This window comes from Hyalella azteca, unplaced genomic scaffold (genome assembly GCF_000764305.2).
Source record: "Hyalella azteca isolate HAZT.00-mixed unplaced genomic scaffold, Hazt_2.0.2 contig11629, whole genome shotgun sequence".
In the NCBI taxonomy this organism is placed as follows: Eukaryota; Metazoa; Arthropoda; class Malacostraca; order Amphipoda; family Hyalellidae; genus Hyalella; species Hyalella azteca.
Genome location: NW_025941620.1, coordinates 425,245 through 451,216, shown reverse-complemented (window position 1 = coordinate 451,216; position 25,972 = coordinate 425,245). Strand labels below are relative to the sequence as shown.

Sequence of the window (25,972 nt, the reverse complement as noted above, 5' to 3'; positions counted from 1 at the left end):
TCAAGATCTTTGTTTTATGATGCGTCAGAATTCTAAATTAGCCCAAAACAGCTAAAACAATATATTGGTGTTCCACTCAATAAAATAAGTGCATAACATCGACATTGCATTTCAGGCGCCCCCCATGACCGAGAACGGGGGCGTCAACAAGCCCCCCGTCCCCCCTCGCCAGGGGGGGCTCCCCCCAAGTGCTGGACAAACCCACGAAGACGGCGGCCCCATCTACCAGAACAGGGTCTCCGTGGTGCCCAGTTACGGTACATTGAACTTAGATACGTAGAGTTCGTTACGTTATACCGTACTCAGTTACGGTACGTTATACTAGATACTTAGAGTTCGTTAGATTTCAGGGCCTATACTTTCAAAACTCGCTGAGTGAACGTAAGTACTTACGCTCTATTGTCTTGTCTATGATTGGTGGATTTTGCTTGAAAGGCCGTCAATGATTGGCTGATGAACTTACGATCTCTTAACTTTTGTTGAAAGTATAGGCCCTGAATACCCCCCGTCTTAAAAAAACACCATTCCACAAGTCACCATTGCACAAGTCATAATTCTACAAGTCATAATTCCACTAGTCAACATTCCACAAGTCACCATTCCACAAGTCATCATTCCACAAGTCACCATTCCACAAGTCACCATTCCACAAATCATCATTCCATAAGTGACCATTCCACAAGTCAACATTCCACAAGCCACCATTCCACAAATCATCATTCCAAAGTGACCATTCCACAAGTCACCGTTCCACAAGTCACAGTTCCACAAGTCACAGTTCCACAAGTCACCATTCCACAAATCATCATTCCAAAGTGACCGTTCCACAAGTCACCGTTCCACAAGTCACCGTTCCACAAGTCACCGTTCCACAAGTCACCGTTCCACAAGTCACCGTTCCACAAGTCACCATTCCACAAGTCAACATTCCACAAGTCCCCATTCCATAAGTCATCATTCCACAAGTCACCGTTCCACAAGTCCCCATTCCATAAGTCAACATTCCACAAGTCCCCATTCCATAAGTCATCATTCCAAAAGTGACCATTCCACAAGTCACCGTTCCACAAGTCACCATTCCACAAGTCAACATTCCACAAGTCACCATTCAATAAGTGACCATTCCACAAGTCACCATAACAGCACCGTGGAATGGTGATTTGTGTCACCATTCCACGCCATTAAAAATTTTTTTTTGATGATCGTAAATTTTCCTTTCGTGTTGGTTCTCCAAGAGTTCGGCAATATCGACCAGTCAAGGACTAAATTCTTGTCCACCGAAAAACGCACCTGCAGAACAATAAAATTTCAATGAATTCATCTCCCACGAATTTTTCATGCCGCGAATTCTTATTGAGACAATTCAGAAGTCCCGAGTGTGCTTATACAAATGTTGCTATAAAAAAGATTTTCTTATAAAAGACATATAAAAATATTCCTATAAAAGATTTTCAGTGCTCAGCAACGACCTCGTATTTTGAACTAATATCGTGATAGACAGAACTACCTGCTGTAATGTTATTTTATGTAGCATTGATTCTTTTATTTTAATTTATTATATAAAAGAAACTTATTATAATCAATATAAGGCTACAACAGTTGAGTTTCCCCTGCAGAAGTGTCCTCTCAAGCAGCGCAGCAGCAGCCAGGCGCTCCACGACACGCCCGGCACAGCTATCACTCTAACGGCGTCAGAAGAGGCAGTGCTGAAAACGTCTATAACGAAGGTAAGCTTTTCGTCTCGTATTCCTGCCCCGACGTAAGTTATCCCTGTTGTGTTTTTCTGTTTCGCTTCCCATCCCAAGTCCTACTTATTTGCTTATGAACCGTACTCCTCATCCTGATTCCATTTTAACTCCATTATACGATTTTCTTCACTCCTGGCTCCCTGCATTACCAGCACCCACGCTCACAGAAGTTAGCGAGACTGTCTAAAGGAGCGATGCACTTTTCGCACGTATGCGGGTCATTCTGACCCAGTTTGACTCGAAAAAGATCGTGTGAGTGCATCATGCAAAACGGAGGTCACTATTTGGACAACGTGACCCATTCATGTTTCTGAGCGTGGCACACTCCAATTTTTCGAATTTAATCAAATTTCGTTATTTAAAGGTAAAAAGTTTTTAATTGATGCATAGCGTTTCATTAAAAAAAAAAAGATTATGATTATCAATTTAATTATCACCCTAGAAAACGCTATTTGCTGAATGAAGTTTAGTTACTGTAAATGTTTAGTTAAGTCTAGCAAAGTTCACCAATTAACGCGCGATGATTGTTGTAGTTTACTTCATCTGTCATACGTGTCGCTCTCTTCTCTAAAAAACACTTCCTACGAATCCTTGTAGTTTGAGTGTAGCTTATTTTGTATTTCTTCTTGTTTGTTTTGTATGTGCTAGGCATGCTTTCATTGTGTTATGATTGTGTTGCATTGTGATGCATTTTCGTCTCGTCAAATCATCACTGTAGTAGCACCAAGTGTTTCAGGAATGATTCGTAGATGCATTCAATAATTACGAATTCAGCTTTGTTTATTTTACATTTTCCGAGTAAAATAAAGTCAATGCTTGCTGTTTCCACAACTTTTGCAATTTATCGTTCCATGAGCCATATAAATTATTAAATAGATGGATTTTTTTCAAGACGACTAAATAAGTCTCTTTCAGCCCCGTGTTCATGCTCAGTTTGCTTATAATTTTACGTGATGTGCTTTATTTTTGTGTTATTTCTTAGTAATTACTAACAAGTTTGATACGGTGTCAATTTTGCAACGATTAATGAAAATAATACAACTTCATAGCTAACTAAACCCTTCACAAATTTCCATCCAGTCAAGCAGCAGCCTCGTATCAAATGTGCAGAAGTCTAGTATAACTCGAGAACACCTTACAGTTACACCACATGTGCGGAGTAATCGGGATGATTTAAGGTCAAATTTACACGGCGTGAAATTTGCATACCCTGTTCTTCCGGCTCATGGTTATAAGTGGGGCTGCATAAAGTGGTTACGGGATTTTTCCTAATGAGGATCATGCCACGGTCATTGAACTCTGCTTAGTAATCGTTGATTTTTCATTCGTATCAGTTCGGTGATCATATCTTTCCAAAAATAAGGTTCCCCCTCGTAAATTCTATCCCCTTTCTCACCCATAATGATCTTTTGTGGGTTAACGCCGCCGTTTTGTTCAAGCTTTAATGTTCACGATTCTGTTTACGCAATCACGATTACATTCGATCTTCAGATTTAAACAAAAATAGTTTTGTAAAACAATAATAATTCTGTAGGTTCAGTAATTTGATTTCCAGCACAAAATCGTGTTTCGATCAAAAGTTCTACGTTTAAGTGCGACAGTTGGTCAAGTCGTATTCATTCTACACCGATGTTTGCGCGACCTCACAGACATTGAGTACCGTTCTGGTGGGAGCATCAAGTCTCGCGGCGCCCCTGTCGCTCAGCAAAGAACTCCGCCATATACCAGCAGCTCTTACCAGCACGGCTGGACTCCTCAACCACAACCATCTTCGTTTGCTCCACCACCTGTACAACCTCGCCTCAATCCAGGGCCTCCTCCACCTTTGTCATCCCCGCACTACGTAAATCACGAATATCACCAACAACACCACCACCACCAACAGCAGTCGTCTCAGATGTCCCCAAACAAAACGCTTCACTCGTATTACCAGCCGCCGGTACAACATTACCAGTCTCACCAATACCATCAGCCCTCGAGACATGACGGGGCTAAGTACCACCACCAGCAAGTACAACAACAATATTACCAATCATCTAGTCGCTCGGGTGACACAGATGTGGACTTCAATGAACACGTGGCGCAAGTAACGAGAGTGTCACAACATCACTACAAGGGTTAGTGCTCGTCTTCAAGTCTCTTCTACTCATCTGTAAAGACTTGCTAAATTGACTCTTCTCGTCAGTGAAGACTGTCTAATTTGAAAGTAACTCATTAGCAACGTCTTTCTAATTTGACAGTAACTCGTCAGTAACGACTTGATAAATTGACTTCAGCTCATCAGTAATGAGTTCACAAAGAGACATTGCATGTCAGTAAATCAGTCATGGCTTGCTAACGAGACATTAACTTGCTCTTGACGACGCGGACTATACAGATGACACTATTTCTATATATCTAGTTTTACCCTTCTAGTCTCCGTTCAATGACTAGGATAGCAACTATTTTTAATAGTCAACGAGGTCAGCTCGTAAGTTATGCATCGTGCTTTTTGACTTGAAATTACGAGCAATCGCATGTGTAAAGTAGCTGCGCTTCTCAGCTTTTGGAAATTCCTTCCCATAAAATACAAGTCTTACTATATACTTCACAAAGAATTCGACCAAGTACGATAAATCGTGCTAGAGTAATAAATATTTCAACCAATAACTAAGAATCCTTTAGATTTTAGTCTCGACAGTTCAAATTATCCTGCAAACGACCTATTTTTCTGGCCAAATATCTTCTATGAAGAACAAATGTTCTTCTGTAGGTGACTTGCTTTACAACAACTGTAGGTGACTTGCTTTACCTTCACTTCTGCTCTCAGAAGTGTTGTACGTATGTCAGTCATGACCTAGGAAAAGGTTTGATAAGAAATCTACGTGAGGTAGAGTTGCAATATTGTCCATTTGTCCGTAGCTACTTAACTGCTTTTGCTTCTGCTTTACTGCACGTGGCCTGTTGCTTCTGCCCTAGTAAATAATCATATCAGCCGCTGCCAAAATCTGATGTGTAATATAATGTGTCGTTCCTTGCGATTATTGTTTGTATATTTACTTAAATCTGACGTGAAGTCCGCTCAGAGACCAGTGACGTATGTGCACTACTTAGTGTTCAGATTGTATAAACTAAGCAATTTGTGAGCTCAAAAGAGCAATCAATATTAATTGTTCAAATAAATTGAAATCTATCAAAGAAAACTCATCATACATAAAGGTATTTTTCTTAAACTTTTGGATAACAATTACCACACTTATTATATTATTATTAAAACCTTTTGTACCATACTTATTATTCACATCAGATGTTGACAACGGCAGATGCACTTCTACGTTTGAACGTTGCTAAGAACACACGCGCAGCATTTGTACCGTTGTGAGCTGAGATAATCGTCATTATTGCTGCACATTTGCCTCTTCCCTCTTGTATATTATTAAGCTATAATTATATTTCAATGAACACGTATAAGGGTGGGAGCAATTGTAGAAAGATGATTATGATCAATTGGGTAATTATTAGTGAGAGATTCGGGTTGCTTTTGGAACATTTGTATTGTTAAACGATAACAATCTTGCATTAGATGCTTTGGTGGGATATCTAAAGTAATTGCTTTGAACAGTTGGTTTTACTGTACATAATGTTCAGATCTGGCAGATAACTAATTTTATATAAGCAGAGCGGCTGCAATGATGTGAAGACTACACTTTAGCATAATTATATCGTCAATACTCATTTACACACATGTTATATATACTCTACTTTGCATTGTGTCTGCTGAACTGAAGTAATAATTTTGTTATGAACGCTTCGTGCAGGTGTTTCGCTGGATGGAGTAGACGGTGTACCTGGCTCCCGGCAGGTGAGTGCTGACACTGCCATAACTAAAAGAAATGAAACGTAGAGTTTAACGCTTTTATTAGTTGTTGTATAGATCAATTCGTGTGAATTGTGCAGGATTATGAATGAATATATGGTATAACGTTCTTTACAGAGAAAATGAGTGTATTGTGCACTATTTCTCTCATCTAGATCATAGAAATCAAGAATCACGATAGTTAAAAATAAACTTGCTTCTACTTCAAATATCCATGCACATGATTATCAAGTTTCACAATCGAACAGGGGTTCCAACACATGACAAGAAAGTAAATAAATGATTTTAAAATATATCAGTAGTTATTACAGCTGCCTTACGTTATTTTATCCAAATCACAATATTTGTACCGTTGATTTTATTGCCTATTTGCAGCCCATCAACGTCCTGGAGAGACGGTCGCTGAACACGCTACCTGCTGGGGGTGCATCAGGGGCCAGCGCCCCCCAGCGCCACTCCGCGATGCCCGCATTCGAGCTGGACCAGGCAGCACGCGGCGGCACCCACGCCGGGCCCGCCGGTGAAGACGACAGCGACCAGAGCGGCGACGCGTCCAAAGATAAAGGACGCAGAATTTTCCGCCTTTTCAATCGTAGAAAAGGTGCTCAAGTCTAGAGCATAGGTCCTGAAGTAAAAAAAAAGATTTCTCATTATTGTCCGTCAAAGCAGCTATGAGGATGAGAGATAGTGTTGTAGGATATGTGTCACGTTGGGCGTCTGAAGTATGTCTTTTGTTATCTTGAGCGTATTTATAAAGGGTGAAGTTGAAGATTACACGCAGATTTGAATGGTTGAGATATAATGGTCTATAAATTTCATTATCGCTGACTGTCACAACTGAGAAACGAAATTGTGCTCGTTTATTATGGACCAGTTTTTCATAAAGCACTGCATTAAATAAATGCAGCAGTTACCACTTTTTTTTAAAGCTCGTAATGGAGCTAATAGGCGAAGTTAATGTAAATATCGACTGGGCGATATCTACTCTTTTATTCAGTTTAGCAGTGAATGTTGGTGTTATTTTTATCTTAATTATGAAGTAATTAGAAGACGCAAATGTATTCACAAAATTGCTGTGAATTTTAGTTTAATTATTTGATCGGGTGATGTAAAAACCGACGTTGCCGCAGCAATTAAAATTTTGTCATCGTGTAATTATATTAAGTTTAGATATAGGTAATGTTTGAAGGCTTTTATTGGGAGCTTTGTTATAACAGTTCGCATATTTGAGCTGTAATTGAACCTGTAATCATTGCTTGTCCTGTAATATGATTCTTATATATCTTTTATTTTCTATTAAAAGCACATCAATTTCACAGCTCAATGGGAAATCACCTATTTGACTGGCTGAATACTAGAATAACTAGAAGCAATCATACTTATTTCGGTGGCTTCATTCCGATGCATCATTCCATTACCTGAATTGTCTCTTGAATTATTTAGTTCTCAGGAGAGCACAGGGTAAAAGCTAGCTACCTTTTGATGGTGATTACAATAATAAATCTTAGTCTTGATGACGGTTCATCAAAGTGCCTTTCTACTTATTTACTATTTGTGCCTAAATATGAGTTGCCTTATTGTAGACAAGATACAATAGTGTAGGATTCGCAGACTAATGTTCATATTGTACGTAGCGTTTTCGATATTTATGTGAAACAGAAGCGGCTAATAACTAGGTATGCCTAATTCTTCCATAGAACGAAAAGCATCACTCAAATTTCCTTCCTACGAAATATTAACCAAAACGGAATCAAAATTTTTTATGGTTCATAATTCCGCGGAAAAGAGTCTTCACTGACGGGAAACTTATAAATGACATACTTCCCCGGAAAATTTTGGACTTGTGATTGCATTGCGATTTGCTTGGATGGTGTAAATCTTGAAAACTGAAATTAGTACATCGTAAAAAATATTCAAGCATGTTACAGTCCAAGTGCAAAGCATTACTTCATATTTACACAAGTCAACAGGAATCCATTCTCCTGTTAACATTCTCAATTGTTTAGCCAAAATTTTCTCTGAGAAAGCTGTTCCGTTCACTTTTGTTTGACGTTTTAAATCAAAATAAGTTAGTTAAGATTATTTTTCATGCATAGTCATTGTATTTCATTGGGAATTAGACTTGATTAACCTATGCCATATATTCATTTATACTAAGATATGGTACCTCTTTCACACAAATTTACCAAAGAATGGTAGGAGCATGCATTCATTGATTTTGCTTATTTCTTGTACCTCTGTCTTCGCATCATCTAGTTATACAGAGTAATGTCTTAATGATCAATATGTTCTTCGGTCAGCTTGAGTATATTTCAAGTCTTAGTGATTACAGTTGGTCCCAAGTAAAGCTACATTAACGTAAGTACTTTACATTACCTCATTGCATGAACTCTTGTATGATTTAAAAAATCGAGTGAATATAGTCTTCAGAACTTGGCAGGAAATGATGCATATTATAGAAATTGTTCAATTTATACTAAATACAGAATTCTTGGGTCTTTCATAAGTCACGTCGGTTTACGGGACTGCGCCTATGATTGTGGTTAGTAAATTACGAGTCTGAAACAGAAAAAGGATGCTGGCATAATTTTAGAGACAGCATGCGCTTAAAGATTTTCCTGTTGCTATTTTTATTTCACAACCGTCAAGTAATATTTTGTCCGAATGACGCTTGATATAATTTCCTTTTTGCCGGAATCATCATATCCTAAGATAGTGTCAGCTAAAAATGGATACTAGTTCCTCCTTAACTAAGATTGTTACTACAATCTTAGAGATTGTAACTACAATCTAAGATTGTTACTACAATCTTAGATAGAAAACTCTACAAGTATTTCTATAGCTGGAAAATTTCTTCCTTTAATTCGAATTTACTGTTAGTAAGCAAAGTTTAATGCCACCGACTATCGCGAGTCCCTGTTACATAACAACCGATGACGAGTGATGTGTATGGCGCGGCCTGAAGATGTTGCGACGAGAGGGTCCATTTCTTTCCTAATAATCCACAAGCTAACTAAGTACTGAAATGAATTGATAAATTTCCCTGTCAATAAATACACTTCGTGCCGCAATAGATCGTGATTGTGCAGAAATTGTGCCAATATATTCTTTGATGTGCTGCAAGTTTACACAGATTGATGTTCTGCTGTAGAATTACTCCTAATTTAAACGCGTGCTAGTAGTTTATGTAGTGAACTGTAAATACCTCCCATTATAAATATTGTTGCTAGCAAAAATTATTTTTGTTGAAAGCATTATCGTTTGGATGCGGTATTTGATAAGTCGCAGAATTGAATAAATCGGTACATTTCAATATCGTCTTTTACTGTCCTTAGTTAAGAAATGATCGGAAATAGCAGTGAATCAGTCTATACTTGAACCTTCCAGGCTCATAAAATTTCTCTAAATCAAGTAAAGATAAAATTTTAGTGCTTACCTCAATCCCATCTCCTGCTTCGGTAGCAGATACTCGAATTCTGCCGGAAAAAGTCGGAAGTGAGAAATACAAAACGATAATGTAAATATAGCTAACGAAAAATCGAGGGCCAATATAAATTAAAATAAAAATAAATTTCTCATCCTATTCACAGTTAAGTTTATCGTGAACTTCCGACCTGATCGAATCGGGGTATTGCAAAAGCGATTGAAAATGAGTTGAATAAGTAAATCATACTTACATAAAAATTTGAATTTACTTAAGTAGTCACGATCGCCTCTAATCTTCTGGCCATAATCAACTAGCAAATTTGAAGTTTATACAATTGTATGACTGGAATACAGATTTTGTTCCAAGTTTGTTTATAAACACACAAATGATGAGTGGCGGAGATGCTGAGCAATCAGATCGTGCTATTCTCCACGAGATTAGATTATTCCTTAGATAATTGTAACAACATATGTTGAACTGAGCTTTGTTAGCAAGACTCTCCTGCAGCCAAGGTCAGTGTGATGTTACTCGGTGCGTGGGATGTGTGTCGCTGTACAGTAAACGTACTTTTTTATTTTCTTCCACTTTATTTAATAACTATCAACTCATTACGGTCGTATACATTTTTTAAGGTATTTTAAATTAGTTTATAACAAAATGGTTACCGTTATTGTGATGATCTTTATTGATAAGACCAACTGCATCTCATGGCTTAACTATAAATTCATATGGAAGTGTTAGTCGTGTGGGAGCTTGCGCCTGTTTGAGATTTCGGCTTCGTTCGGAACAAAAAGTTCGTTTCAGAGTCCAAGTGTGTCAGTTTCACACATGGACTCGAGTCAACTACAGAAAACATGGTGATTGTAGAAGCACACGCATTGATGAAAAGGCAAGGCATCGTACCGGCAAATTTTCACTAGGTAACGATAAACACAATTTTTTTATAGTATCCACTATCCTGCATTTTATCGTAAAAAATTTAAGATACAATAAAAAAGAATGAAGGGAGACCACTACATATGGAGCCTACTATTTTGAAAACTTTAATATTGCAAATTTATTCATGAGAATAAATGTATTCTATACGCCAATTTAATCATTAAAAAATTAAAAGGGCTCAAGATAGGTAGGTATTTAAAATAAGAAAATCAAAGAATGTGCACCCTAGAAATGAGAATGTGCACCCTAGATTGTATACATGCAAAATGCACATATAAAACCACACACTATCAACCAACAACTTAACAACAAGCCAATATCTTAAAATAAGATATTGGCGATATGTTGATTTAGGATAAGGATAAATAAGCTACATAAGTTTCTCATAATTAATTTTTTAGCACAATATAAAAATGAGATTTTAGCGGAACGATTAACTAGAATATGTTTTAAAAAATAAATCAATTTTGCGGCATAAGCGACCATGGAATCGAAGCAAACGCTCCTGCTGAATGCGCCCGAGTCGTGCGTAGACGAAATGTTGTCCGGACTCTGCAGAATAAACAACGCTTTGTACAAGCTCACAGGGTCGGTAAGTTCATCTAAATTAGACGACAGTACAAGATTCATTCATATAACGAATGAATCGGCGTAGCATATTCTTTAATCATAAGTGTCTGCAATTAAACATCTTCATAACTATAACTGAATCTTTTTGAGGAAGGCCATATAACATAATTTTGGATCAACCTGAATAGACGTAATTGTTAATTTCAAACATATCTACAACATTTCACGAAAATGAAGCGTACCGTAGTTTACAAAATAATGAAGTTGCAAAAATTCATGATCATTATGACGAACATTTATTATATAACTGCACTGGTCCGTGAAATAGCATCAACATATGTTGTTAGAATTATCTACGAATACGATATCTCTCTCCGCTATAACATATAATTCTAAATCATATTCACCACTCGATCGCACTAGCAAACAAATGACCTGCAACGAGATAAGAACCTCATTTGGTAGGCAAGTCAGGAAACTATCTCAAGGTTTCTCAAGTAGAAACGAGAGGCATGGTCAAAAAATTTATATCATAATTGATTAAAATTTTCCAATTAAAATATTTTTTCCTCAGTCCGTATTGGTTGACGGGCGCAGGGCGAGTGCAGACGCAGGGAGCGTGGCCATCGTCTCAGGAGGAGGCTCAGGCCACGAGCCTTTCGCTGCTGGTGAGCCAAATCTGCGCTAGTGCAGAAAGCAAGTTCAAATGAGGCGTGATGACGTGTTAAACTGATAAATGTCATTCCAGAATTATGTTAAACATAATTGTGGAATTATGAGTGATGACGTGTTAAACTGACCAATTATAATTCCACAATTATGTTAAACATAATTATGGATTTATAATTGGTCAGTTAGACACGTATAAAATTTGTCAGACAACTGACCAAGATAATTCCACAATTATGTTAAAAGTTGTTTCGAAGATGAGCAGGAGCCGCTGATTTCATTGGTATTGGATAATATTTGCCATAACTCCGAGAAATACATGGAAAATATTATTTTTTAAGAGATGTTGGAACGATATGGCAAGTTTCACTAATAATTATTAGCAAGGCTTAGAAAAGGCCAAATGTCGTGATAAAAGAGGCTTGTCCTTGGAGCATTTTCTGAAAATGAAATAGGGAATGCAAAATGAAAAATGGAAGCTACGGCGCCGAATGTCTAAACTATTCATTTCGCTCAATACATTTTCGATCGTGCTGCAAAAGTTCAACAAGGTTGACGTTAACCTGCGTTACATTAAAACCACCTATATGTCAGTCCGGCGTTGCCCGTGTTCGATCATTCCTGTAATTATAGAATCCTTTCATGAGTATCCTGGATACGCTCTTGAACAACATTTTTAGCGCATTTTCTCATTTATGAAAAAAAAGGCGCTATTGTGCTCGCCATGTCCGTCCGTCCGTCTGTCTGTCCGTCGGTGACTTCACGTTTTCGTCGACAAGAAAATGCGCTCTCTGTCACTCACTACGGTGAGTACTGAGTTATATTTTTAAATGTTTACGGCGCCAAGCTTCAAATGAAAAAAAAACGTTGGCAAACAATTATAAGATTAAACTTTGTATTATAGCTTAATGTACCACACAAAGGCAATAATCACTGTAAATTCAGATATTTCGGCTGTAGCGACTAGCGAGGGATTCGAATGGAATCTGCTCAACCAGCATTTGGCGCGTTTACTGGAACCATGCATGCATATTTATATGCTAGCTGAATCTTCAGTGAAAAATAGAATCTTCGTCATAGGGCTCCCAAAATATTCAATATCATTATCTTACAGAAGTTACATTGTACAGTGACAAATGCATCCATTACACTAAGTATTCTATACGTCACTGAAGCCTTTAGACTTTCCTGTCATCTCGAGTCAGACATTATCCAATATAAATATCTAGCGAAGTATGAATTACTGATAATTTTAATGTAACCGCTTCCATGATTTACTGATGTTAGCGTTAGATAGGAAGCTCAGATATAATCGGCAGTAGGTGTGTGCGGAAAATAGATAAGCCTTTGTTAAAGAAGAAGAGAAAGTCATATTTTAATGATGTTGAGATGATATAAGGATATTGAAGGGAACCAAACTAATAAGCGTTGACTATATTGAACGCTGCGCAATAATTTATAACTCACTTTAATATTTTTTATAAAAAATTGGTACAGAAAAAAGAAGTTATTATCAAATATGGTTTAAATTCCCTGAAAGCAATCCTTATTCTTAAAAACACATAACCTATTTTAAAGTTCTTATCAATCTAAAAATTCACGTATCAAAATCGATGAATTTAATCGCGCGGTGCACCGCAGGCTACGTCGGCCGGGGCATGTTGGCTGCCGCGGTCGCTGGCTCTGTCTTCGCGTCGCCTCCTGCTGCTACCATCGAGCGGGCCATACGGGCCGTGAGTGGCGACAAGACGGGTGAGTCATACGGGCCGTGAGTGGCGTCAAGACGGGTGAGTCATACGGGCCGTGAGTGGCCGCAATACGGGTGAGCCATACGGGCCGTGAGTAGTCGCCATACGGGCCGTGAGTGGCGACAAGACGGGTGAGCCATACGGGTAGTGAGTAGCCGCCATACGGGTGAGCCATACGGGCCGTGAGTGGCGACAAGACGGGTGAGCCATACGGGCCTCGAGTGGCGACAAGACGGGTGAGTCATACAGGTCGTGAGTGGCGACAAGAAGGGTGAGTCATACGGGTCGTGAGTGGCGACAAGACGGGTGAGTCATACGGGCCGTGATTGGCCGCAATACGGGTGAGCAATACGGGCCGTGAGTGGCGACAAGACGAGTGAGTCATATGGGCCGTGAGTGGTCGCAATACGGTGGAGCCATACGGGCAGTGAGTAGCCGCAATACGGTGGAGCCATACGGGCCGTGAGTGGTCGCCATACGGGTGAGCCATACGGGCAGTGAGTAGCCGCCATTCGGGTGAGCCATACGGGCCGTGAGTGGTCGCAATACGGGCAGTGAGTAGCCGCAAAACGGTGGAGCCATACGGGCCGTAAGTGGTCGCAATACGGTGGAGCCATACGGGCCGTGAGTGATCGCCATACGAGTTAGCCATACGGGCAGTGAGTAGCCGCCATTCGGGTTAGCCATACGGGCTGTGAGTGGTCGCAATACGGTAGAGCAATACGGGCAGTGAGAAGCCGCAATACGGTGGAGCCACACGGGCCGTGAGTGGTCGCAATACGGTAGAGCCATACGGGCAGTGAGTAGTCGCAATACGGGTGAACGATCAATGCCGCGAGTAGCCGCCATACGGTGGAGCCATACGGGCAGTGAGTAGTCGCCATACGGGTGAGCCATACGGGCAGTGAGTAGCTGCCATATGGGTGAGCCATACGGGCCGTGAGTAGTCGCAATACGGTGGAGCCATACGGGCAGTGAGTAGTCGTAATACGGTGAAGCCATACGGGCAGTGAGTAGCCGCAATACGGGTGAGCCATCAAGGCCGTGAGTAGTTGCCATGCGGTGGAGCCATAAGGGCAGTGAGTAGTCGCAATACGGTGGAGCCATACGGGCAGTGAGTAGTCGTAATACGGTGAAGCCATACGGGCAGTGAGTAGCCGCAATACTGGTGAGCCATCAAGGCCGTGAATAGCCGCCATACGGTGGAGCCATACGGGCAGTGAGTAGTCACCATACGGGGAGTGAGTAGCCGTCATACGAGTGGGCGATCAGGTCTCTGAGTGGCGACAATTAATGCAGGTGAGTTCTCACACTCCAAATCTGGAAAAATGAAATGCTACATTGCTCTAAGTACCAATTCTCTAAACTAACGATTTTCATATACATTATTTACCTTTCTGTGAATAAGTAGTAACAAATAAATAGGAAAGACTCTTTAGGCAAATAACATTTTTACCATCCACCAGCCGTCGGATGGGAGAAAGTTTCTTCTAAATCAATGAATTATTCCCGAGCACCCAACAACAATTTGTTAAAAAAACGAGCCCTCTCTATTACACTGCGCCAGATGATGTCATAGGTTTTAATCTAACAATAATAAAGCAATACACTTAAGAAATACTCATAAATATACCTTGGAATATTAGGTGGAGTGCTGGTGCTCGTCTACAACTACACAGGCGACCGAATCAACTTTGGTCGAGCCGTCGAAAGATGCAGGGACCTTCCTAACAGGGTCAGAAATATTAGTCAATAATTACTCATTTCAGCTGATACTGATCAATTTATTCTTCTCAAGAACTAATAGATTACTACACATAATTTGACAATTCATGTCTCGTAACAAGAGTACATTTAGTAAAATTTAAGCATCACTGCGCATTATATTCAAGTTTTGATCAAATGAATATAGCTGCTTTCATCAGCAGTCATATCTATGTCATATCAGCAGTCATATCAACTATTTGAGGATCAGGTAGAATCATTTCATACGTCACTGCTTAACAAATCAGGTTACATTGCCTAAAGAGCCGAGGAAGACTTTTTCTGCATCCATTCACTGTCACGTTTAAAGTAAGATAGAAAGTAAAAAAATAAATTTCTCCACACGCATGGTAATTATTGAATTTATAAAAGTGGCTACAAGCATCTCTGCAATAGATTAATAAATTTCACTCGTTCTATATTGAGGTTTAAGTTAGAACGAGCGGGAGATAAAAAGAGTTAAAGGGTTAAAATAGAACTTAACCTCAGGCCAAGTAATACAATTGTTGAATGATATTATCATGCATCAGGATGCCGATAATTGATAAGGTTGATATTCTTTTCCCAGGTGGAGATATTCATCGTGCAGGATGACTCTGCCATGACGTCACTAGAAGACACGGCGGGACGCAGGGGTCTGTGTGGGGGCATGCTGCTCATCAAGGTGTGGAGGCCTCACGATCTTAATCACATTAGTACAACAATCAAAATTATTACAAATGTCAATATCTAAAGAAAATCGTTACTAAACCGGCAGAAATTTGTGACGATGGCCTTACGACCATTCTGGATCATTCACGAGCATGTATAAGAAAACATTCACGAGCATGTATTAGCCATCTTGAAAATTTGAAATTAATTAATTTTCATAAAGTTTCTTGTTAATTTTAGTCCTTGCTAAGCTTTCACCGGCAATCTCATCTGACGAACCTTTGGTTCCGATAATGAAGTTGGGTTCAACAGATTCAACTTGAAACAAATCCTCATCACCCCATTTAAATAAACGAACTATCGGAATAATTTAATTCGGCCAAAATTTCTGTATAAATCTAATAATAAGTATTTGTTTCATCATTAGTAAAATATTGACCAATGAGGACCAATATTTTGCTCCGTAATGTGAACAGATTGTGGGAGCATTAGCAGAGCGAGGTGCGTCCTTAGACGAACTCCTGCAAACGTGCGACGACATCACGAAGCGAATGGCGACCCTCGGGGTAGCGGCAGGAGGCTGTACCCTTCCAGGGGCATCTGCTCCGCTCTTCACTGTGCCCCCCGGCATGCTGGAGCTTGGTCTTGGGGTTCATGGAGAGGCTGGAGTCGGGTCCTTAACGGTAAACATCATTTACGTTCAACAATTTTCATGTATACGGTCTTATAATCACCTTTGATCTTATAATCACATTTGATCTTAAAATCACCTTTTATCATATAATCACCTTTGATCTTATAATCACATTTGATCTTAAAATCACCTTTTATCTTATAATCACCTTTGATCTTATAATCACCTTTGATGTTATAATCACCTTTTATCTTATAATCAATCACCTTTGATCTTATAATCACCTTTGATCTTATAATCACCAATCAAAATTTTTACGAACGTCAATATCTAAAGAAAACCGTTACTGAACCTGTAGAAATGTGTGACGATGGTCGAATGGATTATTTACATTTTAGCAGTTAATTCAGCCTTAGACCAGCGCTCTCAAAAATGTGGGTCTGTATCGCAGCGAGAGGGAATAGAAATATGCTGAATGGCGCATGGAAAATATTGAACGTAAATTTTTAATACTTTTGCAGACGCAACTTCGAATTGCCCTCACTTTCCAAAAGCGGTTTCAATTAAAAAAACGTTAACGAAGCACTGGTTTACGCAAAGTATGCTTCTCATAAATTCATGAATTCAATGTTTGGGACCAGAAATCGAGTGCAAAGGAGGTGGTGGCGACAGTGCTGGAGCATATGCTCAATCATGACTCGCACACTGGACTGCAACTCGCACCCGGGGACCAAGTCGTGGTGCTAATCAACAACCTGGGCTCCATGTCGCATTTGGAGATGCTCGTTATCACTAACGAGGTTGCGTCATTTCTGGGTACAGGAGGATATTCAGATATAGTACAGCGCTGAAATATAATGTTTATGCATAGTAACAGATGAAAATTGTAAATTTAAGCTTTATAAGTATCGAATAAAATGCCAATTAGATAGCAAGGATGAAGTTAAATAGATAAATTTGTTCGATTAAAATGCAAAAATTAGTTGCAGATAAACAGTTTCATTATTTCATTCATTTAAATGTACTGTAGCTTAAACTTGTTTTAAAATTCTTCTATGCAATATCGCACCTGAAATCGATTAATTTAGAACGATTTTACTAATTGTCCGTTTTCTCCACGCAGAGATGAAAGGCATCATTGTGGAGCGAATATACGCAGGTCACTTCATGACAAGTCTGGACATGCGAGGGTTCCATGTTACTCTACTGCACACTTCAGACCACCTCAATTGGCTGGACCTGTTAGACGCCCCGACAGACGCGCCTGTGTGGCAGCAACCGTGCAGGATCCCTAAGGGAGGATCCCTAAGTCTTGAAGATCTCACTGAAAAACTTGCATCCACCAGCATCAAGCAAGTGAGTTAGGATAATAGATAGCAAAGTGCGGACTAAGTATATAGAAAGAAGAAAATGTTCTAAATAACAGCAACAAAACCTCGTACACATATCCTCGATCACATAAGGTAATAAGGTAGGTTTTAAACAGTATTACCGACATTGTAGAAACACAATGATATTGAAGTTTGATTGAACGATAAAAGTGAAATCGACAAACTTTTAAGATAATTTTAGGTCTGCTCAGCAGCCGCGGTTCAACGTTAGAGATTTAACATCACATATTCCTCAGATTTAACGAAGGATTTAAAAAAAATTAAAAAGAAAAGATTAAGAGCAAAAGCAACAGTAAAGATTGAATAAACTAAAAAATATCAGCGTATCTTTACTGCACGTAACTTGAATGCAGCAGCAATTGACTGACTTCAGAAATTCATCGCATGGTTACTCCACTCAGAAAAATGGTCGAGTCATTTTCTCCAAATAATGACACACTTTATGCGTGTAACACTGATACGTATTTTTTTCTGGGTCATAATGTGCAAAAAGTGCATCGATATTGTACAAAGCTCCATTCAGTTCCCTGATTGTCCCACGTTACAGTTGTCGGCAGTGCATGTGAGCCCAGCAGCAACGCTCTTCATCAGGTCTGCTCTGCACGACTTCTGCACCGCAGCGCCCTCCTGGACCGCCCGCCTCAACGAGCTGGACAGTGGCTGTGGCGACGGAGATTGTGGCTCTACGCTTACCCTCGCCGCCACAAGTAAATAACTAATTTCAGAATTACTTTGGCTATGAATTCGTCGTTTGCTAAGACTCAGTGGACTGTGTTAATTATTGACTAAAAATAGCATAACGCGATGTTGCGCGAGAAAGATGATTTTTGAGATGTGAGAATTATGTGTAGTCCATTCCCGTCTAAAATTTCAAAAATAAAGCAATGTGAAGTAAATAATTAAGAGCCCGGAATATTTATATACACAGCACCAAGCTTCCAGAACGAGCAAAACGCATATCCACGATAGGAAATTATATCTCGTAATTGCGTACTGTACTTTATAAAATATATACTGTAATAAAATTGAGTTTTATAAACTTGTTCAAAAAATTATAATGATTATTCTGCAAAGGATTCATTAAGAATTATTCACTAACAAAATAGAGCAGACAACTTGAAGCGAAAGAAACCCAGAAGCCTTTAAATAAGTCTTCAGTCAATCAATCATTAAAAAATATAACTCAGTACTCACTGCAGAGAGTGACAGAGTGCGCATTTTCTCGTCGACGAAAACTTGAAGTCACGGACGGACAGACGGAATGGCGAGCACAATAGTGCATTTTTTCCATATATGAGAAAATGCGCTAAAAAGACAGTAAATATCTTGACCAGCGCACAAACTGTGAAAAATGACAATTAGATATTGACTGCAAACGATCATTCTAAGGTAAAAACAAAAATATATAGATAACACGTTAGTAAATTAATACTATTTTTGATCGGGTTCACCGGCAGCAATGGCACTCAGTCTGGATCAGCTGCCGTGTTCTGAACCCATCAAGCTGCTGGACACTCTTGCTCAGATGTTAGGAGAGTCCATGGGGGGAACATCAGGTAAGAACCGTGAAAAAGCTGCTGAATTATAATACAATCTCTACGTTCACTTCAAAACGAATACTTTCAGTGGACTACTTGTAATTGTGATCAATATTGATGATAATTATTATGATAATACTAATTACTTACTACAAATTTATCACCAATTTTAATTATTTATTATATTGTTGATGGTCTTCACTTTAATTGACTAAAATAACAATGTAATTTGCTTCAGGAGGACTCTATTCGATCATGTTCTCGGTGATGTCCACCAGTCTATCAAAAATAGCATCCCAAAATATGGGAGCAAAGTGCGTGGAGTTATCCGTTGACGCTTGGCTGTCTGCGCTCAGTGATGGAGTGGCCGCGGTTATGAAGTACGGCGGCGCCAAGCCGGGGGACCGAACCATGGTGGGTTTAAGAACTGATAAATAGAAAATAAAATTACATAAGATGTTTTGTAATTATCATCGAACCATGGTGGGTTTAAGAACTGATAAATAGAAAATAAAATTGTAGAAGATGTTTTGTAATTTTCATCGAACCATGGTGGGTTTAAAAACTGATAAATAGAAAATAATGTTATACAAGATGTTTTGTAATTCTCATCGAACCACGGTGGGTTTAAAAACTGATAAATATAAAATAAAATTAAACAAGATGTTTTGTAATTCTCATCGAACCACGGTGGGTTTAAAAACTGAGAAATAGAAAATAATATTATATAAGATATTTTGTAATTCTCATCGAAGCATGGTGGGTTTAAAAACTGAGAAATAGAAAATAAAATTATATAAGATGTTTGTAATTTTCAAAACGTAGTACATTTTTACTAATAACATTGCATACATATTTTGTTTAACTTTAGACGTAAATAATCCATAGTTAAATAAAGAGACATTTACAAACCATTAGATTTCGAACCACCAGATTCGGGAGCTGTTATCTCGCATCAATTGTTTACAAATATTCCTAATAACATTCGATAAGTAATTTTATAAGATAAAATCATTTAAAAATCAAAGGATTTCTGAGAAGAAACAATGAAAAACAATTTAAATTATCATCTATTATGATCATTCCATTTTACGAATGAATTTGATTAACATTTAATCATTTATTAATACAGTAACCTTAAATGGTGTAAATTTGTTCATTATATGGCAGCTGGACGCAATATGCCCAGCTTTAGCAGCCGCCAAAAATCAGACAAATAGTGAAGAAGTTGCAGCAGTTCTCAAGGCGCTCGCAGATGCTGCTGACGTCGGAGCTAAGGCAACCTCCACCATGAAGGCGAGGTGAGGCTAAGAACTAAATACATATTACTTTTACTATGTATTCTCTAGATGACCTAGATGTGAGTCAACTAGAAGACGAGTCAATTGAAAAACGATCGATTTCATCTTCAAATGCCTGAGCGTCCCTTATCTAAGCACATTAAAAAAACAATAAATGTTCCTGATAAATTTTATTACCAATAAATACGCTACCGGTATTAATAAAAATGACAACTATTTAATTTTGTCTTAAACTCGGTAAATAAAATGCTAATTATTTCATTTTGTGAATAATCGCGGTCAATAAAAACGCTAATTAGTTCATTTGTCAATAAACAAAGTCAATAAAAACGCTAATTGGTTCACTTTGTCAATAAACTGGGTCAATGGACACACTAATTATTTCACTTTGTCAATAAACGAGGTAAAAAAAACGCTGCTTATTTCATTTTGTTAATAAACGCGATATATAATATCATTAACTACTTCATCTCGTCAACAAAAGTATGAAGCATTTCATTTGGTACAGAGCTGGTCGCGCCAGCTACGTGCGAGGCGGCGACGCCCGTAAAGAAGACGCTGGGGCTCGAGCCGTGGCCCTCATACTGGGCAGCCTCGCGCAGACTGCGAAGCAGGATTCGCAGACAATAATTTAAACAGATTTATACGCATTTGAATTTATATATTATATGTTTGAAGGTGAATATAATATTCATTTCTCGTTATACACAAGAAGCTATTGGTTTTAGTAGATTGATGGACAACAATGTACAAAAATTGCATATGGTCGATTCAACCGTGAAAATTTCAGAAAATTCTATGTCACTGTGGAACTGACATAAAACGCTCCCGATTAATATGACGGTACTTTTGCAGGTTAAATGTTGTTCACTCGTCACAGGTTTCAGGTAAAACATCCATGTCTTTTTAATTTTAAAAATAAACTAGCAGACAAAAAATATGTTATTGGCACATGATTCTCGAGTATTTCGTTTACCTTTAACAAATATAATTTCTTCCGCGACAAATTCGCGGGAATTTTCATCCATCAGAAAATATACACGCTCGCATGAGTTTTAGCGCGCATGAATGTGTTACTTTTTCCGTCGAGCGGTGCGTTTTGCTGATAACCTCAAATAGAAATATTTTCAGTCAATCAGTATTCAATTCTAGCTGATATTTTGAGTTTTCAGTGATATATACTTTTCTCTCGATTCCCAAGTATTCAAACCGAAGCATTAAAATATTGAAACAAAATTAATCTTGGATGCTTATATATATACACAGAGTGAAAAAATATAGATTCATTCATTTCTACATCCACAGAATGCAACTAAAATTTCTTCGTGAATAAAAAAAAACGGACTAACTCTCAATACGAGCTTCAACTACGAATGCACTCACATAATAGGTGCAATATTTGTATCACTGTTCCTTTATAAGAAAAATAATTATTTCACATGAAAATGTTTAGACGGTTTCCCCATTAACGTCTGGAATTACGCTGAACCAATTCAGCGGAGGAGTCTAATGAGCTAAAACTACAGATTGTATTTACAACTTCCGACCGCCGTGATTCTAACAACTATATAAACATAGAGACGATAGATAATCGCACTGCAAATTCACGATCGATCGCAAATGTTTCCGTACTAATCGAGTATCGCCAAGAGAAGATCCTTCTGATGAAGTTAATATTGATTGATTAAATAAGATCAATCTCCTCATAAAGCTCGTCAGTGGATAAGAAGTGTTCCAAGCTTTTAATGCTGGAGTTGATCTGTGAATAGAAGTGTTTCAAGGTTTTACTGCTAGAGATCATCAGTTAAGGGAAATATTTCGAGGTTTTAACAGTAGGTTTTATGAAGGTTTTTTTCGACTCATTGCCCCGGCTGGAGCCGCACCTACTCGGCACGCTGCCATGTTCTTCTGGCAAGTTTTTTTGGCCGAAAACTGGCAAACAGCAAAAGTATAAAATGAACCCTTCCAAAACGTAAATATACCAGATGCAAAACTTCAATTTTTCTAATAATTTCACTGTTAAATTTTGGTAAAATTAACGACGGTTGCGATGAATTACGATAGGCTCCGAGTTACGCAGTTAATTTGACGCATTTGTCAATCTGAAAAAAAAAAATATAGAAAAAATTAAATCACTAAAAAATATTTTTTTAAAATGTCGAAAAAGTTCCACGAAGACATAAAAGATTATTCGAGTTCAGTCACAAATCGCACACATTTTCTAGATATATATGTACGCAATGCTCGATAATTTTTTAGTTTCCGTCCCAGCAAAAATATCTTTATTCCATCAGAATTTCCAAGCGTATCGAGTTAACCAAATGTATCTTGAATTACACGTGGAGTTTTCCCGGAAGCTATGGACACGTGGAAGCTATTTCTCACATTTAAGTTGCGATGATGCGCCTTATCCGAAAAAATTCGCTGTGCTAACCGTAAAAAATCAAAAGAACATTGAAAAGTAAATGTTAAAAATACGTAGTAAAATAACCCATAGAAAGATCGTTAAAGCAGCGTTGAAAATACCCAGTGGGTGAATTAAAAATATATATATTCTAAAATTTTCAAAAATTTGACCAGAGTTGAATTTTGTAACTTTCTGTATTCTTCTCTGAATGTCAAGGTAAGCAAGCACGTAGTAAGTACGCAGCTACCATTGAGCGTTCGAGTTCGCCGTAATTCGAAATTACTTCGTTATATTTATAACCCGTTATTTCGTTACGTGTAAATATGACTACAGCTTGTAGCACGAACATCAATACGTTTTACTTATTTTCAACTATAGCGATCTTTGGGAATGTAAAAAAGAGACATCTAACACAAGCACCAAGAGTTCCATCTTTTCATCGCCTGAACACAAAAGGTCTCCTGCCCCTCACTGTGTCCAGACTCAGTGTGCGTCTGGCGGTGATGCGGAGTACACGCGTCGTCCTGGATTGTTCTCTGATAATACAAGTTTAAATTAAGCAAGTTCCAAATATAAGAAACATATAAACGTTCTTCATTGTTAACACTAAGAATAATGAAATAATTATCAGTGATTTTTCACGGGAAAAACAAGCAGTGAGAGTAATTGATCTACTGGAGAAGCATTCCCGTCCTCGCTCCTGCTTCACAGTTGCCTCAATTTACGCGTAGAGGTGAGTTGTCCGTAGACTGCTTCTTTATCCTTATTTAATATACTAATAATATTTAAATTATATAACATCCAAGTTTTACAAAGTGCACGAGTTTTAGACCGTATTTTGGTAATGATGAAAAATTAAAACTTGCCTTAAGTGTTTTAGAAATCGATCAATGTGAGTAAATGTAAATAAAACTTAGAATTGTGACTAGGTAAGTCACAATTCTAAGTTTTATTTACATTTACTCACGCTGATCGATGTCTTCAACACTTTAGGTAAGTTTGAATATTTCATCATTACCAAAATTTGGTCTATGCTCGTGCACTTTGTAAAACTAAATTTACCTTCTCAAAAATAGTGCTACTCACAAAATATTTGTAAAAATAAGTCTGTCTGGAGGCATCGCATGGGAGAATTTATATATATCATAAAATATATATGCATTGCAGACTAACTCTACGGATATAACGACCAAAATTTAACTTACTTCAATTCGCCACAGTTAGATTTACGCAAAATTATGCTACATAAAAGCGATAACACAACATTATTATGAAAATGATATAATAATATTTATTTATATTATATTGTATATTTTTCTACCTATATAAAACATCTGGCTTTTTGAAATTTGCACACAAGCGCATGCCTTTTTTTCGTGGAAATGTCAATGTTGGGACAACGATACAATGAAAAATTGTCGAAAATTAAATGAAATAATTTCTCTGTAATACACAGAACACTCGAATTTCATTACTGAAATATTGATTGATGTATTTCCTAAGTAATTTAATGTTGATTGCCAAGTTTAACAACAATAAATGAATGCGGCCCAGGGAAATCTATGCACGGCAGATGCACTTCAGTTTACACGTGTAAAAACAAACGCCTCCTCAGAGTTTAGGTTCACTTTTAAAAAGTAAAAACAAACGCCTCTTCAGAGTTCAGTTTCAGATTTAAAAGTGAAAACAAACGTCTTCTCAGAGTTCAGTTCAGTTCACAAAAGTGAAAACAAACGCCACCTCTGAGTTCAGTTCAGTTCACAAAAGTGAAAACAAACGCCTCCTCAGAGCATAGTTTCAGTTTACAAAATTGAAAACTGAACGCCTCCTCAGAGTTTAGTTTGTTTTAAAAAGTGAAAAAAACGTCTCCTCAGAGCATAGTTTCAGTTTTAAAAAGTGAAAACAAACGCCTCCTCAGAGTTCAGTTCAGTTCAGTTCACAAAAGTGAAAACAAACGCCTCCTCAGAGTTCAGTTCAGTTCAGTTCACAAAAGTGAAAACAAACGCCTCCTCAGAGTTCAGTTCAGTTCACAAAAGTGAAAACAAACGCCTCCTCAGAGTTCAGTTCAGTTCACAAAAGTGAAAACAAGCAACAATTTCGAGTTTTAGCCAGCAAAATACCCTAAACAATGTACGCAAGTGTGGCTACACAGAGAGGAATGCGTGTTTTGCATCATTTGCCGTTATTTTTTCTGCTTATCTTATTATTCATCTTATCCATCTGTTATTTTCTGCTTGCAATGCACACGTCGCCAGCAAAATGTTATTCCTGAGCTTTTCGACTCGACTTGTAGCGTTGAAAAGGAGATTATGATGCAGTTTTAGCATAAAATCTTGTGTCGAAAGGAGAATCACTCATAAATTTTAATTCATACCATCGGGGGATTGAATTCTAGTGTGTTTATAGTGTGTTGAATTCTATTTGAAATGCTTTTACATTTTAACAGGAGCGTAAGTAGAGCAGACGCAAAATAGAGCAAAAAAAATCAAGTATATCAGCTCATGGCCTTACATTTATTTGCAGGAAAATTTCCACGTGGAAGCTAAGATAAGATTAAATTCATTGCAAAGACGCAAAATTCACAACCATAACCAGGCTTCCATCAGCGATCGCTTGATCACAAGGGTAAAATGTTAATTATAGTAAATGCTAATAAATAGGAATATCGGCTTGCTAATATAAATATGAAGACTGAAATTGGATGTAAACTATCCTAAATTGCCCGGAAGAATGGATTATAATTAAAGATCAAGTCACACGATGAACATGACCAATGAAAATGCAGATAAATGTAAGCTGATTGCTTATCTCACAGCAGAGAACTCCATCTGTTATTGATTAAGGCGACGCAGGGCTGTGCTGTGACGCGTTTTTATTTTGTAGCCATTATCAAACAGCTCACACATGTCATCCCATTTGTGACAACAAAGATGAGAATAACAATGAGTTCTATTGTGCCGGAGCGGCTTCTGGCGTAACAAACAAACATACGTTCAGTCAAAGGGACTTCGCGTATAGAGGAGTGGGTAGGCTACCAAAGGCCCATTATGTCTCAATAAAACAACAATAAATGTACTAGAGTCTTCTTAGAAAGGAAATCTAACAAAGCCTGAGCTAATTTCTTGATTCTTTCAAGGGAGAATATCGCTGTGCCAGTCCACAGAGATAACGAGTAAATTCATCTATCTTGATAACCGAACTGTTCGATAATACGCGAGTCTTCTGTCATAAGGCGAACAAACCATGGCCGGTGCGTGGCATACGGCTTGTCAGAGTAAAATATCATGCGTTTCATATCATAATTTATTTCCCCAAAATATATACTTGTG

The 25,972-nt window shown here is 38.1% G+C and overlaps 2 protein-coding genes and 1 long non-coding RNA gene across 3 annotated transcripts in view; all 3 read left to right on the top strand.

Annotated features, from left to right (window-relative positions):
- LOC108676463 (spectrin beta chain, non-erythrocytic 1) overlaps positions 1 to 8,917 on the top strand; it is a 122,984-nt gene extending 114,067 nt beyond the window's left edge. Inside the window, 5 exon segments of the mRNA XM_047882914.1 lie at positions 116 to 257; positions 1,617 to 1,727; positions 3,398 to 3,865; positions 5,546 to 5,589; positions 5,980 to 8,917. Of these exon segments, the coding sequence (XP_047738870.1) occupies positions 116 to 257; positions 1,617 to 1,727; positions 3,398 to 3,865; positions 5,546 to 5,589; positions 5,980 to 6,219 (1,005 nt within the window). The 3' untranslated portion in view covers positions 6,220 to 8,917.
- A 1,293-nt stretch (positions 8,918 to 10,210) lies between these two features.
- LOC108676461 (PTS-dependent dihydroxyacetone kinase 1, dihydroxyacetone-binding subunit DhaK) lies at positions 10,211 to 21,205 on the top strand. The gene is made up of 13 exons (XM_018164533.2): positions 10,211 to 10,562; positions 11,115 to 11,208; positions 12,851 to 12,961; positions 14,604 to 14,692; positions 15,290 to 15,385; positions 15,849 to 16,055; positions 16,648 to 16,822; positions 17,130 to 17,362; positions 17,945 to 18,104; positions 18,855 to 18,953; positions 19,174 to 19,349; positions 20,106 to 20,236; positions 20,745 to 21,205. Exons 1-13 carry the CDS (start codon positions 10,455 to 10,457, stop codon positions 20,869 to 20,871), a joined length of 1,806 nt encoding a protein of 601 aa, XP_018020022.2. The 5' UTR covers positions 10,211 to 10,454; the 3' UTR covers positions 20,872 to 21,205.
- A 1,942-nt stretch (positions 21,206 to 23,147) lies between these two features.
- LOC125178651 overlaps positions 23,148 to 25,972 on the top strand; it is a 30,914-nt gene continuing 28,089 nt past the window's right edge. Inside the window, exon 1 of the long non-coding RNA XR_007156976.1 lies at positions 23,148 to 23,376. This is a non-coding gene — a long non-coding RNA (uncharacterized LOC125178651). The remainder of the gene's footprint in view (positions 23,377 to 25,972) is intronic.